General features: G+C 39.2%; 1 protein-coding gene across 1 annotated transcript; it reads left to right on the forward strand.

Annotated features, from left to right (window-relative positions):
* Window positions 1-386: 386 nt before the first annotated feature.
* LOC132131796 (myosin heavy chain, fast skeletal muscle-like) lies at window positions 387-14,308 on the forward strand. Its single transcript, XM_059543917.1, has 39 exons — window positions 387-599; window positions 727-870; window positions 940-1,096; window positions 1,599-1,626; window positions 1,730-1,841; window positions 1,931-2,023; window positions 2,110-2,173; window positions 2,275-2,373; window positions 2,457-2,560; window positions 2,728-2,866; window positions 2,951-3,069; window positions 3,178-3,327; window positions 3,415-3,585; window positions 3,660-3,960; window positions 4,205-4,275; window positions 4,354-4,441; window positions 4,521-4,638; window positions 4,745-4,868; window positions 5,347-5,483; window positions 5,565-5,820; window positions 7,960-8,202; window positions 9,485-9,661; window positions 9,741-9,886; window positions 9,972-10,062; window positions 10,167-10,556; window positions 10,634-10,760; window positions 10,857-10,975; window positions 11,098-11,294; window positions 11,376-11,559; window positions 11,642-11,807; window positions 11,905-12,029; window positions 12,232-12,540; window positions 12,647-12,850; window positions 12,945-13,070; window positions 13,212-13,382; window positions 13,586-13,690; window positions 13,778-13,873; window positions 13,985-14,116; window positions 14,210-14,308. Exons 1-39 carry the CDS (start codon window positions 399-401, stop codon window positions 14,225-14,227), a joined length of 5,802 nt encoding a protein of 1,933 aa, XP_059399900.1. The 5' UTR covers window positions 387-398; the 3' UTR covers window positions 14,228-14,308.
* Window positions 14,309-15,989: the final 1,681 nt, after the last annotated feature.

The raw sequence follows: 15,989 nt of genomic DNA on the forward strand, positions 1-15,989 counted from the left end.
TCTATCTATCTATCTATCTGTCTATCTATCTATCTATCTATCTATCTATCTATCTATCTATCTATCTATCTATCTATCTATCTGTCTGTCTACTTATTTATATATAATTATAATTATATATGTATTACTAATTAGTATATATTAATTTATAATTTTTATATTTCAGAATCCTGGACTTGCCAGCTGCAATTTCCATCTGAGATTAATACAAGGTAAAAAACTTCCCAACTGATGGTGACAATATGATCTGGGGATGATTTGGTTGATGATTTGGTTTAACTGATTGGAATGTATTAGGAGAGTTAGAGTTGAAAGTTAGACAATGACAATCAAAAAGTGAACCTAATGAAGTATATCAGCATGGTAATGTCAGTTGTGCTCCACAGTGAAGTACAATCATGGGAGATGGTGAAATGGAGTGTTTCGGCCCGGCGGCCATTTACCTCCGGAAGCCAGAAAGAGAGAGACTTGAGGCTCAGACTGCTAAATTCGATGCCAAAACAGCATTCTTCGTGACAGATGCAGCTGAGATGTACTTGAAAAGTACTCTTATTAGTATAGAGGCTGGCAAAGCTACTGTCAAAACTGACTGTGGGAAAGTAAGTATCAAATATTAAAAAATAATATTTCATATGTGACTGTGCTTGAGTCTTCAAATGTTAAAGTTTTTCACTTTAATAGTGTAGAAATATGTGTACAAAAAGTCTAAAAAAAAGTTAATTACAGACTGTCACAGTAAAGGAAGATCAAATCTTCCCAAGGAATCCTCCCAAATTTGACAAAATGGAGGACATGGCCATGATGACCCATCTCAATGAGCCTTCTGTGCTGTTTAACCTCAAAGAGCGTTACGCAGCATGGATGATCTATGTAAGTAAATCATAATTTATTTCTAGAATAGGGCAGAAACATTGTAAAACTGGACGATCTCCATTTCAGACCTACTCTGGCTTGTTCTGTGCCACTGTCAATCCATACAAATGGCTCCCAGTGTACGACGCAGTTGTTGTGGCTGGATACAGAGGCAAAAAGAGGATTGAAGCCCCACCTCACATCTTCTCCATCTCTGACAACGCCTACCAGTTCATGCTCACAGGTAAGTGGATTCCAGCAGTCTCAACATATAATAGTTAAAAAGACAATGAAAAATACACTTTATAATAACTAGCATGAGGTGTTAGCCTATAATTCATTGTTAATCAATTGCTGTTGCTCTATGAAAGGAGTTCATAGAAAAGCTCAATTAACTCCAAATAGTATCTTTATATCAAAGATTACTGATGTTTTTTTATCCTTAGTTAACAACTTCTTTATAAACGGTACCTAAATGAGGTTTTAAGCTGAGGAAATGGAGTAGTACAGTTCAAATGAATTATCAATTAGTAAGTGTTTGATAACGACCATTAGTTTGCATTATTTTATCTTCTATTTGTACTTACGTACATGAATAAATAACTGAAATGTTAACTTTAGGATATAGCCTTTTAATCTAATAAAAATGGCAAAAAACAAACAAACAAACACTTAATAGCTTCAAGTTAATATAGAGTGCTACCTATATTTATATATCCTGTTAATATTTCACGGTTTAATTTCAGATCGTGAGAACCAGTCTGTCCTGATTACGTGAGTAAATATTCTTCTGCTGACACAACCTGAAGCTTTTCACTTATGATTGTAAATCAGTTAAAGATATATGACTAAATGATGCTCTCATATAAATCTCCAGTGGAGAATCTGGAGCAGGAAAGACTGTGAACACAAAACGTGTCATTCAGTACTTTGCAACTGTTGCGATGGCTGGTCCAAAGAAGACAGACTCTGGCCCTGGAAAAATGCAGGTTAGTGAATATCTATTCTAGACAATGTTATTGATGACAGTGTTTGTGATTCACCTCATGACTACCCACTGTGCTACAATTACGTCTAGGGATCACTGGAGGACCAGATCATTGCAGCCAACCCTCTGCTGGAGGCTTATGGTAACGCCAAGACTATAAGGAACGACAACTCCTCTCGTTTTGTAAGTTGCAGTGATGAATCATAATTAATAACATCATAAATTTTCAATCACAAACAGTTGAGCTTTTATCAATGATTTCAAACTAGGGTAAATTCATCAGGATTCACTTTTCGGGCACTGGTAAACTGGCCAAAGCAGATATTGAAACTTGTGAGTCAACACTGTTTTAAGCCAAACATTTTATTTGGGGTTTAAGATGTGGGTTAATCAATTGAAAACAATGTCTTTTTACCACACCTTTTCTTGGAAAGATCTGCTAGAAAAGTCAAGGGTAACATTCCAGCTGTCTGCTGAGAGGAGTTACCACATCTTCTACCAGCTCATGACTGGACACAAGCCAGAGCTGCTCGGTGAGAAATCTACAGGATTGTGTGTTTCAGTTATTTCTATGTTTGAGAGCACTGGCAACATACTGCACATCAATTCTTTACAGAGGCCCTGCTCATCACCACCAACCCTTACGACTATCCAATGATCAGCCAGGGTGAAATCACTGTCAAGAGCATCGATGATGTGGAGGAGTTCATTGCCACAGATGTATGTGGATAGCTGCAATATTATTATTAGTAGTAGTATTTTAGATTTTTTGCAAAATTTCTGAGCAAGTAAACATCAGAAAAACACAAGCTTTAACTGAATAGTGCATGACACAGTATAAAGTACTCCAATAAACTATATGATTTATTTGGTCTGTGTAAAAACAGAGTGCCATTGACATTCTGGGCTTCAATGCTGATGAGAAGATCAGCATCTACAAGCTGACAGGTGCGGTGATGCATCATGGGGCCATGAAGTTCAAACAGAAGCAGAGAGAGGAGCAGGCCGAACCTGACGGCAATGAGGGTAAGATCAAATTTGAGCACAAATTAACATATAAAAACGGTCACTTAATTAGCAACAATAATGCATAAAACTCTGCTTCCTTAGCTGCTGATAAAATCTCCTATCTCATGGGCATCAACTCTGCTGACATGCTGAAAGCTCTGTGTTACCCCAGAGTGAAGGTCGGGAATGAGATGGTGACCAAAGGCCAGACAGTACCACAGGTGATGACTTCATCAACACATTTAACTTGTGGATGCAGTGAGAAATATCTCAGACATAGTCATCGTGAGAAGTAAGGGTAATAATACATTGACCTTTGAATCTGTCAGGTGAACAATGCAGTCTCTGCACTCTGCAAGTCTGTCTATGAGAAAATGTTCTTGTGGATGGTCGTCCGTATCAATGAGATGTTGAACACGACGAATCCTAGAGAGTACTACATCGGTGTGCTGGACATCGCTGGATTTGAGATCTTTGATGTGAGTATCAGTCATTAATGTCTCTGAAAGAATCAAGACATACAAGATAACAGTGAGTTGCAATAATTGCTTCTGTTGAATTATCAGTATAACAGCTTGGAGCAGCTTTGCATTAACTTCACAAATGAGAAACTGCAACAGTTCTTCAACCACACCATGTTTGTTCTGGAGCAAGAGGAGTACAAGAAAGAAGGCATTGAATGGGCATTCATTGACTTTGGTATGGACTTGGCTACCTGCATTGAGCTCATTGAGAAGGTAAGAGGATATTCAGTAAATTAAAATAACGATCTCACTGTGCCTGTTCTTGAGTGGGAATATTTCTTCAACAGCCAATGGGCATCTTCTCCATTCTTGAAGAGGAGTGCATGTTCCCAAAGGCTACAGACTCAAGCTTCAAAAACAAGCTGCATGACCAGCATCTGGGAAAATGTTCAGCTTTCGAGAAGCCCAAGCCTGGCAAAGGTAAAGCAGAGGCCCACTTCTCTCTGGTGCACTACGCCGGCACTGTGGACTACAACATTACTGGCTGGTTGGAGAAGAACAAGGATCCACTGAACGACTCTGTCGTGCAACTTTACCAAAAGTCAGCACTCAAAGTGCTGGCCTTGCTGTATGTCGCTGTGCCAGAAGGTACAAACATTTGCATTTCCTCAATTCTTTTGTGTTTGACTTATGTACAAGACACCTGGTTATACAAAAACTAAGAAAAAAGAATAAGACCATCAGAGCGCCACAGACTTTGGAGTTTTAAAATATGAAGTATATCTATGCAAGAGAATAGTTAGAATCAACAAGACACAAATAGAGATTTTTGAAGGACCTAATGAACAGCAACACAAGATTAACAAAAAAAACCTCTGTCACTGATATATAGTTGAGGGAGGTGCAAAGAAAGGAGGCAAGAAGAAGGGTGGTTCCTTCCAGACGGTGTCTGCAGTTTTTAGGGTAAACAGATTCTCTCTCTAATTGAAGTTTGTGAATTTTTCACCATTACAGATTAGATTAATCACAAACTTTCCACAGGAAAACTTGGGTAAACTGATGTCTAACCTGAGGAGCACTCACCCTCACTTTGTGCGCTGCTTGATTCCTAATGAAACCAAGACTCCAGGTAACCTTGATCCTTGAAAACTCAAATAAATCACAGTTTAGAAAAAAAAACCTGAACCTTAAGAACATTTGCATTTCAGGTCTGATGGAGAACTTCCTTGTTATCCACCAGCTCAGGTGTAATGGTGTGCTGGAGGGCATCAGAATCTGCACGAAGGGTTTCCCCAGCAGAATCCACTACGGTGATTTCAAGCAGAGGTAATGACATCTTTTTGCAACTTCTTACTTAGAGATGATGTATTACCTAATCTTCACCTCCTAACATATTTCACAAGAATACTACTTTCCCCTAAATGTCCTCTAGATACAAAGTATTAAATGCTGCTGTCATCCCTGAGGGACACTTCATTGACAACAAAAAGGCTACAGAGAAACTCTTGGGCTCTATTGATATTGACCACACCCAATACAAATTTGGACATACCAAGGTGAGCTTTTCAGCAAATACACCATGTGGACAAAACTATTTCAACTCTTTCCTTCAAATTTTTTACTCTGCTACAACACAATGACATTGTAGAGAATTCAGTCCTTCCAATTGTCCTGCAACAGTATGAGGAAGGAAGGCCTGAAGCTTTTGAATAAGCGTTCAAGTCTAGGCTTTGTGTCAGTCAAGCCTTATTCCACACCAGATTACACAAAACATTTCTATATGTACTCCACTTTGTGTACCAGACACTGTCGTGCCTCCTCAAACTGTTACATCAAAAAAGAAAGGACAGAATTCTCCCAAATGTCATTCCATACTATAGTATAGGCCATAATATAGGTTTTCCCCCACTGGAATTACTGGAACAACCAATCTCAATTATTATTAGGGCCATATCCCAGGCCACATCTACTCTGAAAAGCGTTAATTGGCTTCTTCAACACTACACCAATAATATATTACAAATGTTCTTGTAGGTGTTCTTTAAAGCTGGTCTGTTGGGTACTCTTGAGGAGATGAGAGATGAAAAACTATCAAGTCTGGTTACCATGACTCAGGCCTTGGCCCGAGGATATGTCATGAGGAAGGAGTATGTCAAAATGACGGAGAGGAGGTACTTACAATAATGTCTGAAACACAACTGTTTAGTTGCACAGTGTGATAAGGGCTTATTTACTGATTACAATTTACACAGGGAGGCAATTTATTCCATCCAATACAACATCCGCTCATTCATGAATGTAAAACATTGGCCATGGATGAAGGTGTACTTCAAGATCAAGCCTCTTCTGAAGAGTGCAGAGAGTGAAAAAGAAATGGCATCAATGAAGGAGAACTTTGAGAAAATGAAAGAAGATTTAACAAAGGCATTAGCTAAAAAGAAGGAGCTTGAGGAGAAAATGGTGTCACTTGTTCAGGAGAAACACGATCTTCTACAGCAAGTAACTTCTGTGAGTATTTCAGCTCTTATTTATCCCAATATGGATCCTGCAGCTATGAACATAAGTAGGCATGCACTGATATGAAAATTTTGGCCGATACGATAATCGATATGTTGGCAGATAAGTCTAAATCCACATTTTACATAATTTTTGAAAGCCTCGTTACCAAAAAAGATTCACCATTAAAAGGCATTAAACACTTCAACATAAATCAAACATAAACCAGCCTTACAAATAAATAAAATAATGCTTCAATAATGGGAACAAGTTAATGGACAACAGTACTTAACGTGTAAAAAAAAAAAATCATGCCATGGACAGTGGTGTAGTGGATAGGGTTGTGTGGGGGGGCATTAAGATGATGGAGTGTGTTGAAAGACGATAATCATGTAAGGACTATAGCCAGAGATATTGTCAAAATCACTAAATATTGTCATTATTGAGAATATTTGTAATTTGCAATTAATGTAGGCCTGCTATTTCCTGTCTAGCATTATTAGGTTACTTTTATTATTAAATGAATATTAGAATTAATTTGCTTGGCAACAATTTCATAGCACATTAACGCATAACTGACACGCTTTGACCTGTGAGGAAAATAAAAATAGGCTATAAGCTTAAGCTACTCCTCACTGAAAAAAAACATCTTAAAAACAGGTCTGTCATAGCCTACAATGAGTTATAGGCCTATAGCCTAAATAAAATTGTTACACTTCAGTAAAACTTTATCAATGAAGCAAAAGAGCAGCTTTATTTTATGCACAGACAAGAGAAACATTGAAGAAATAAATTATATATACGACATATAAGGAGATTCGTCTCTCGTCGTCTCTGAGAGAATACGTGCTGTTAATGTGTGTGTCGTCAGACGCCGAGAGCGCGGTCAGTTTTTACTTTCACTATCATGGATAAAAGATGTTCACCTGCATATGTTTGACTTGCACAAAGTTTGCACATTGCTTGTATGATATCCACTGGCTGGCCTTCACGGTTTAAAACAGAAGTAGCCTATTTCCAATATTGCAATGCACCCGCTCTACAAACATCGAATAGTCAGATGTGTCGTGGACACGATCTTTCTGTAACAACGCGTCGAAACATGACAAATAAACCAAAATAATTCACAACTTTTTTATCACGGTAATATTGTCTTTATAATATTATGTTTATAACATTCCCAATTATAGTTATTATTGTTTTGCAGTGCTGTTTAACCTGTCTGTGTGCAGCTAAAGCACAGAATGAACACTGGTATACTGAAGTGCTGCCAGCTTTTTTCACACAAAGAAACACATCTTATATTCAGATATTTATACAACATAAATATAATACTACAACTTATATATGTACAAAAAGATGCAAATGCACACGTGAACCTGAACTAAGTTATGTGCTAATCAGAATGTGCTGTGGATGCGCTCTTGGCTCTTTCTGCAACAACGAGCTGAAATATGGAAACCAAACCGAAAGAATTCATATCGTTTTATTATAATAGAATTCTCATTATAAAGTTTATATATATATATATATGACAATCTCATTCATAGTTATTAATGTTAATGTTATTAATGCTGCTGTTTGAGCCTTGTGTGCTGAGCTAAAGATGATAGACAGCAAACTGAAACACTTAATTAAGCCGTCTATATAGCTTAATCAAACGCATTCTATATGAGAAAAATCTGACTTTTATGTTTAAATAAAAACAATATTATAACGTACATTTGCACAAAAGACTGTAAATGCACAAGCGAACTTGACTGTGCTAATTATGTGTGGATCCGTTGTGAATGCGCTCTTTCCTTAACAACGCGCTAAAACACATGCAAACAAAGATTCCGTTACAATATTTTACAATAGCTAATGATCTCATTATAATATGACAGACTTGCCCTGCACATTTTCCTTTTCAAAGGGATTTGAGTAATATTTCAAGCAATTAAAAACCATCATGGTCAACAGTGCACATCTGAAGTGTCTCTGCAGGAAATAATGCATTATTTATCGGCACTAAGATATTGGCCGTATTCACATATCAGTTTAATAACGATAACAGAAAAATTAAAGTTTATCAGCTGATACCGATATGGTGGCCAATATTTCAAGCATCCCTAAACATAAGTGATTAACTATATCCATGTCAATGAACAGGAATCTGAAAGCCTCTCTGATGCTGAGGAGAGATGTGAAGGGCTCATCAAAAGCAAGATCCAGCTCGAGGGCAAACTCAAAGAGACAAACGAGAGACTGGAGGATGAGGAGGAAATCAATGCTGAACTGACTGCCAAGAAGAGGAAACTGGAGGATGAATGCTCTGAGCTGAAAAAAGACATTGATGACCTGGAGCTCACCTTGGCAAAAGTGGAGAAGGAAAAACATGCAACAGAGAATAAAGTCAGTATTCATATGTGTGTGTGTGTCTATGTATATTATATATATTTATATATACATGTATATGAAGAGATTTGTTCCAAAACCCGATTAACATCTTTTTTTTCTGCCAAAATCTGCCAAAATTTCTGCCAAAATCAGTATTTTATCTGGTCGGTATTGATAAGGCAGTTTTTAATTTGATGGAAAATGCAATATCGACCGAGTTAGTAGGTTATGTTTTTTCCCCTTTTTTTTTCCAAACCTCGTCAAATGCCAGTCTCCCTTTTCTGCAGAATGCGATATATCCGCTCCACCAACCACAGCACACCATTCCACGCACTCTAGACAGTAATAGCGGAGCTTTGAATACACCCGGCATCCTAGTTTTCCTCATCTACTTTGTGATAAACAATCAAGGGCTGCATGATAAATCACATGCGATTGTCGTCAGTAAAGTCGATTCTGTGATTAATAGCTCTGGTAAATCTCCATCACGTGCTTCTGCTTTAAGATGGAGCGGCATTTAATACACAGAGCCGTAGATCACTGACAAGATACACAATATCGAGTTCATTAGATGAATTGCATTCGATTATTATTGTTATAGCTTATCAGTGTAATTTTTTTATGTTTGGCATTTTGGCATTTATGTTTTTGTTAATACAGCGTATAGCACTAGTCAGCTAAATTAATGTAACATGACAAAGACGAATGCACTTTTGGAAGCTGAATGTAAGGGAAATGTTATCTTGGAATGTCTGTGGTCTATTGTGATATTGCTGTTCTTATTCTTGTTCATGAAGAAATGTTCTCGTTTATTGTTGTAATTAATTTATAGCAAATAAGATGACGCGTTGAATTCATTTTTGGGAGCGAAGACTGATTAATGTATTTTTGAATGTATCCTATATATAGGATTAGTATTGACAAAATTAAGAGGCTGTCATATGTGGATCAACATATTTTGTTGTGTAAAACACTTTCATATTGTTTCAATGCATTCATTGCATTTTGAAATCAAAAACAAAAAAACGATCAAGTATTTATTAATTTTATAATAAATATTTGAAAATCAAAATCTGGATTAAAATTTGTAATGTTATTATAAACTAAAGATGCTTTGTGAAAGTTTGAAACAGAAAATAGTGGTTTTCAGCTTGCCACTTTCTTGGTAAAGAAAACAAATTTTTACTAAAATAATCAAAATGGATTTACAGCGTTTAGGAACCAAACTCTTCATATACACTGCAGATTGGGATTCAGGCTCTTGATAATGAAACCTATTATCAATGTTTCCATTTAGGTGAAAAACCTGACAGAGGAGATGGCCTCTCAAGACGAGAGCATTGCCAAGCTGACAAAAGAGAAGAAAGCCCTCCAAGAGGCACACCAGCAGACTCTTGATGACCTTCAGGCAGAGGAAGACAAAGTCAACACTCTGACTAAAGCTAAGACAAAGCTTGAGCAGCAAGTGGACGATGTAAGATGTTTGGCATCAATAAGAAATCAAATTTATTGCTCTGTACCAGATTTTAATGTTCCAGTTTTTGTAACAATAGCTTGAGGGCTCATTGGAGCAAGAGAAGAAGCTTCGTATGGACCTTGAGAGAGTCAAGAGGAAGCTTGAGGGTGATCTGAAACTGGCCCAGGAGTCCATAATGGACCTGGAGAATGAAAAACAGCTATCAGATGAGAAGATCAAAAAGTGAGTGACCATCAGATCTTTAACTTTACACAACTACACAAAATATGTATTTGACACATTTAACACAACATTACTTTGAAAACAGGAAGGATTTTGAGATAAGCCAGTTTCTCAGCAAGATTGAGGATGAACAGTCTTTGGGAGCACAGCTTCAGAAGAAGATCAAAGAACTTCAGGTAACACTAGCTCTAATCTTTCTGATGTGAAATGGTGAAGTGGATGCATAGCTGGAAAAATCCACGATACAAATATCAGTAAAGAATCTTTTTTTTTCACTCAGGCCCGTATTGAGGAGCTGGAAGAGGAAATTGAAGCAGAGCGATCTGCTCGTGCCAAAGTGGAGAAGCAGAGAGCTGATCTTTCCAGGGAACTTGAAGATATCAGCGAGAGGCTTGAGGAAGCTGGTGGTGCCACTGCTGCTCAGATTGAGATGAACAAGAAGCGTGAAGCCGAATTCCAGAAGATGCGTCGTGATCTGGAGGAGTCCACCTTGCAGCATGAAGCTACAGCTGCAGCTCTCCGAAAGAAGCAGGCTGACAGTGTGGCTGAACTCGGAGAACAGATCGACAACCTCCAGCGGGTCAAGCAGAAGCTGGAGAAGGAGAAGAGTGAATACAAGATGGAGATTGATGACTTGACAAGCAACATGGAAGCTGTGGCTAAAGCAAAGGTAATGTCACTAGATGATCATTAAGAAGTACAAAATCATCTTTGAAAACATATTTATATAATCTCTAATCTCTTTAGGGTAATTTAGAGAAGATGTGCCGCACTCTTGAAGACCAGCTGAGTGAAATCAAGGCAAAAAGTGATGAAAATAGTCGCCAGTTGAACGACATGAATGCACAACGAGCAAGACTTCAGACTGAAAATGGTGAGTAAGCGACACATTTAAAAAATCTTAAAACAAAACTGAGTTCAAATATTCTGTTGTTAAAGTTCATGCTAATATCTGTAACCTGTTTCTAAGGTGAATTTAGCCGTCAACTGGAAGAGAAAGAAGCACTTGTTTCACAGTTAACTAGAGGAAAACAGGCTTTTACTCAGCAAATTGAGGATCTCAAAAGACATGTTGAGGAAGAAATCAAGGTAGAGTTGCAAATATTATTTAGTTTTGATAATAAATTAATTGTAATGTTCTGTTTTTTTTTAATCCAAACCATTGTGTAGAAGGTACAGTGTTTAAAATCCCAAAATGTGTCACCTTACAGGCCAAGAACGCTCTGGCTCATGCAGTTCAGTCTGCCCGCCATGACTGTGATTTGCTCAGAGAGCAGTATGAGGAGGAGCAGGAGGCCAAAGCTGAACTCCAGCGTGGAATGTCTAAGGCCAACAGTGAGGTGGCCCAGTGGAGAGCCAAATATGAGACTGATGCCATCCAGCGCACTGAGGAGCTTGAGGAATCCAAGTAAATACAGCAACGAAAAGAGTCTTAACTACCCTACATTTAATATCAGTAAGATTTCATCATTTAATACCACTATTTTAGGAAAAAGCTGGCACAGCGTCTGCAGGATGCTGAAGAATCCATTGAGGCAGTGAACTCCAAGTGTGCCTCTCTGGAAAAGACCAAACAGAGGCTGCAGACAGAGGTAGAGGACCTGATGATTGATGGGGAGAGGGCAAATGCATTGGCTGCCAACCTTGACAAGAAACAGAGAAACTTTGACAAGGTGAGAATGATGTGGATAATCTTAAAATCTAAACCTTGAACCATGGACTTAGCTAATTAACAACGATTACCTTTTTCACCAGGTCCTAGCAGAGTGGAAGCAGAAGTATGAGGAAAGCCAGGCTGAACTAGAAGCTGCTCAGAAAGAAGCTCGTTCTCTCAGCACTGAGCTTTTCAAAATGAAGAACTCCTATGAGGAAGCTCTTGACCACCTCGAGACCCTGAAGAGGGAGAACAAGAATCTGCAACGTAAATGGCACTTCTATTTTTAAAGCAAAGATTTTAAAAACCAGAGATGCATTTAAAAACAGAAAATGATGTACAATTGATTTTTAAATACTTTCAGAGGAGATTTCTGAGCTCTCTGAGCAGCTTGGAGAGACTGGAAAGAGCATTCATGAGTTAGAGAAAGCCAAGAAGACAGTGGAATCTGAGAAATCAGAGATCCAGACTGCACTAGAAGAAGCCGAGGTGCCATTCCTTTGCTACAACACTACCATCACACCAGTGCTTTGAATAATATTAAAACATTGTATATGTAGTGGTTCAAAACCTTAAATGAATGTTATTTCTTCTTAAACTGTCACAAATATACTCCCATAACTCCAGAGGCATATAGTACAATTTGACAAGTTTAAAAAGTATGTAAATCATTTCCTTTTTCTACTTGCAGGGCACCCTGGAGCATGAAGAGTCCAAGATTCTCCGTGTGCAGCTGGAGCTGAACCAGGTGAAGAGCGAGATTGACAGGAAGCTTGCTGAGAAGGATGAGGAGATGGAACAGATCAAGAGGAACAGCCAACGAGTGATCGACTCCATGCAGAGCACTCTGGACTCTGAGGTCAGGAGCAGAAATGATGCCATGAGAGTCAAAAAGAAGATGGAGGGAGATCTGAATGAGATGGAGGTCCAGCTGAGTCATGCCAACCGCCAGGCTGCTGAGGCCCAGAAACAGCTCAGGAACGTCCAAGGACAACTCAAGGTATCCCTCTGTAGAAAGAGTAGTTTAAGTGTTTGATCAAATGAATATGATACATGAATTAACTGAAGCATAACATGGAACTAACAAAGAAAGAACATTGCCACAGGATGCCCAACTGCACCTTGATGAAGCTGTCAGAGGACAGGACGACATGAAGGAGCAGGTGGCCATGGTGGAGCGCAGGAATGGCCTAATGCAAGCAGAGATTGAGGAGCTGAGAGCTGGCCTGGAGCAAACAGAGAGAGGCCGCAAAGTGGCGGAGCAGGAGCTGGTGGATGCCAGCGAACGCGTGACACTGCTGCATTCACAAGTACAAAAAGATTCTTAAATACTAAGAGCAAATTCAGATCACACGATACATCATTAGTTACATATACATTAAACTACCTGCCTAAATCCTGCAGAATACGAGTCTTATTAACACCAAGAAGAAGCTTGAGACTGATCTGGTCCAGGTTCAAGGTGAGGTGGATGATGCAGTCCAGGAGGCCAGAAATGCAGAGGAGAAAGCCAAGAAGGCCATCACTGATGTGGGTGTTTGCATTTTGTCACTCTATTCTAATTTAAACAGTTATTTGACTTGTTTAGCTGGATGTGGTAGCAAAGAGAACATTCATGGAAGCTAATTCTATCTATATTGGTAAGCTCGTTTTCATTGGCCAATATTTCAGGCTGCCATGATGGCTGAGGAGCTGAAGAAGGAGCAGGACACCAGTGCTCACCTGGAGAGGATGAAGAAGAACCTGGAGGTGACTGTCAAAGACCTGCAGCACCGTCTGGATGAGGCGGAGAATCTGGCCATGAAGGGTGGAAAGAAACAGCTCCAGAAACTGGAGTCCAGGGTAAATTACAGGCTAAATACAGACTTAGGGTGTACTCATACTAGGAACGGTTGCCTTCTAATGAGCCAGAGTGAGATTATACTAGTCAAACGAATCAGACTTTGGGGGTGCTCTGGAACGGTTCAGATCGCCTAGTGTGAGTAACCCTCAGGTGAGCTGGTCATGGCAGAGATTTCACCGTTGACAATAACTCTCTACTGAAGGTTCATGAGTTGGAGGCTGAAGTTGAAGCTGAACAGAAACGTGGTACAGACGCTGTGAAAGGAGTGCGCAAATATGAAAGGAGAGTGAAGGAGCTCACCTACCAGGTAAAACCACACGCGAATTAGACACTTAACACCTTTCATGATGATAAACCGTTTAACCAAGGCCATGAACAATTATTACACCCAAAGACTGAGGAAGACAAGAAGAACGTGACTCGACTGCAGGATCTGGTAGACAAGCTGCAGCTGAAAGTGAAGGCCTACAAAAGCCAAGCTGAAGAAGCTGTAAGTCTAATGTCAGATTTCTTGAGTGTTTAGACATTTTCTATCCAATACAATCAGTGCCATGAGTGCAATGCTCTGAAAGGGGTTGGATATCTGGTGTAATCCTAACAGGAGGAGCAGGCCAACACTCACCTGTCCAGGTACAGGAAGGTGCAGCATGAGCTGGAGGAGTCTCATGAGCGCGCTGACATCGCAGAGTCCCAGGTCAACAAGCTGAGAGCCAAGAGCCGTGAAGCTGGGAAGGTAACAACAGATGATGATTATGTAGAGAAAAGTTACTTTTTATACATAACATCTATGAAACATTTAACGAAATCATTTTTTTTTGCTTTTTAGACTAAAGATGAAGAATGAAGACAAGAAACTATACCTACAAGCAAGCTTATGACTGACTTGTGCTGAGTTCTTCTGTGTCCATTAAATGGCAGAGTTTGACTTTGTTCTTCATTATTTTTTTCCACTTTCAAACTTCATCACATACTCAATCACTGTTTTAAAAGATAACTCATGAGGCATGATATGGTAAAGAACACAAATGCAGAGTACTGAAATTGTGATAGTGACATAAAGTGACATAAAACCTAAACCGGAAACAACCTGAACTTCATAAACAAAAATGGGAACTTGTCTCTGTATGTCACTTTGGATAAAAGTGTCGGCTAAGTTCATAAGTGTAAATCAAAGTCAAAGTCACCTTTATTTATATAGCGCTTTAAACAAAATACATTGCGTCAAAGCAACTGAACAACATTCATTAGGAAAACAGTGTCAATAATGCAAAATGATAGTTAAAGGCAGTTCATCATTGGATTCAGTTATGTCATCTCTGTTCAGTTAAATAGTGTCTGTGCATTTATTTGCAATCAAGTCAACGATATCGCTGTAGATGAAGTGTCCCCAACTAAGCAAGCCAGAGGCGACAGCGGCAAGGAACCAAAACTCCATCGGTGACAGAATGGAGAAATAAACCTTGGGAGAAACCAGGCTCAGTTGGGGGGCCAGTTCTCCTCTGACCAGACGAAACCAGTAGTTCAATTCCAGGCTGCAGCAAAGTCAGATTGTGCATAAGAATCATCTGTTTCCTGTGGTCTTGTCCTGATGCTCCTCTGAGACAAGGTCTTTACAGGGGATCTGTATCTGGGGCTCTAGTTGTCCTGGTCTCCGCTGTCTTTCAGGGATGTAGAGGTCCTTTCTAGGTGCTGATCCAGCATCTGGTCTGGATACGTACTGGATCCGGGTGACTGCAGTGACCCTCTGATCTGGACACAGACTGGATCTGGTGGCCACGGTGACCTCGGAACAAGAGAGAAACAGACAAATATTAGCGTAGATGCCATTCTTCTAATGATGTAGCAAGTACATAGGGTGTTATGGGAAGTGTTTCCGGTTACGGTTTACCTAATAAATGCAGCCTAAAAATCCTTTAACGGATTTGGATAATAAAAGCATATTAGTATGTTATGTGTTTGCCAGGTTAAAGAGATGGGTCTTTAATCTAGATTAAACTGCAAGAGTGTGTCTGCCTCCCGAACAATGTAAGGTAGGTTATTCCAGAGTTTAGGCGCGAAATAGGAAAAGGATCTGCCACCCGCAGTTGATTTTGATATTCTAGGTATTATCAAATTGCCTGAGTTTTGAGAACGTAGCGGACGTAGAGGATTATAATGTAAAAGGAGCTCATTCAATTACTGAGGTGCTAAACCATTCAGGGCTTTATAAGTAATAAGCAATATTTTAAAATCTATACGAAGCTTGATATGGAGCCAGTGCAGTGTTGACAGGACCGGGCTAATATGGTCATACTTCCTGGTTCTAGTAAGAACTCTTGCTGCTGCATTTTGGACTAGCTGTAGTTTGTTTACTAAGCGTGCAGAACAACCACCCAATAAAGCATTACAATAATCTAACCTTGAGGTCATAAATGCATGGATTAACATTTCTGTATTTGACATTGAGATGGAAAAATGCAGTTTTACAAATGCTAGAAACGTGGCTTTCTAAGGAAAGATTGCGATCAAATAGCACACCTAGGTTCCTAACTGATGACGAAGAATTGACAGAGCAACCATCAAGTCTTAGACAGTGTTCTAGGTTATTACAAGTGGAGTTTTTAGGT

Source organism: Carassius carassius, chromosome 48, assembly GCF_963082965.1.
Source record: "Carassius carassius chromosome 48, fCarCar2.1, whole genome shotgun sequence".
Classification (NCBI taxonomy): Eukaryota; Metazoa; Chordata; class Actinopteri; order Cypriniformes; family Cyprinidae; genus Carassius; species Carassius carassius.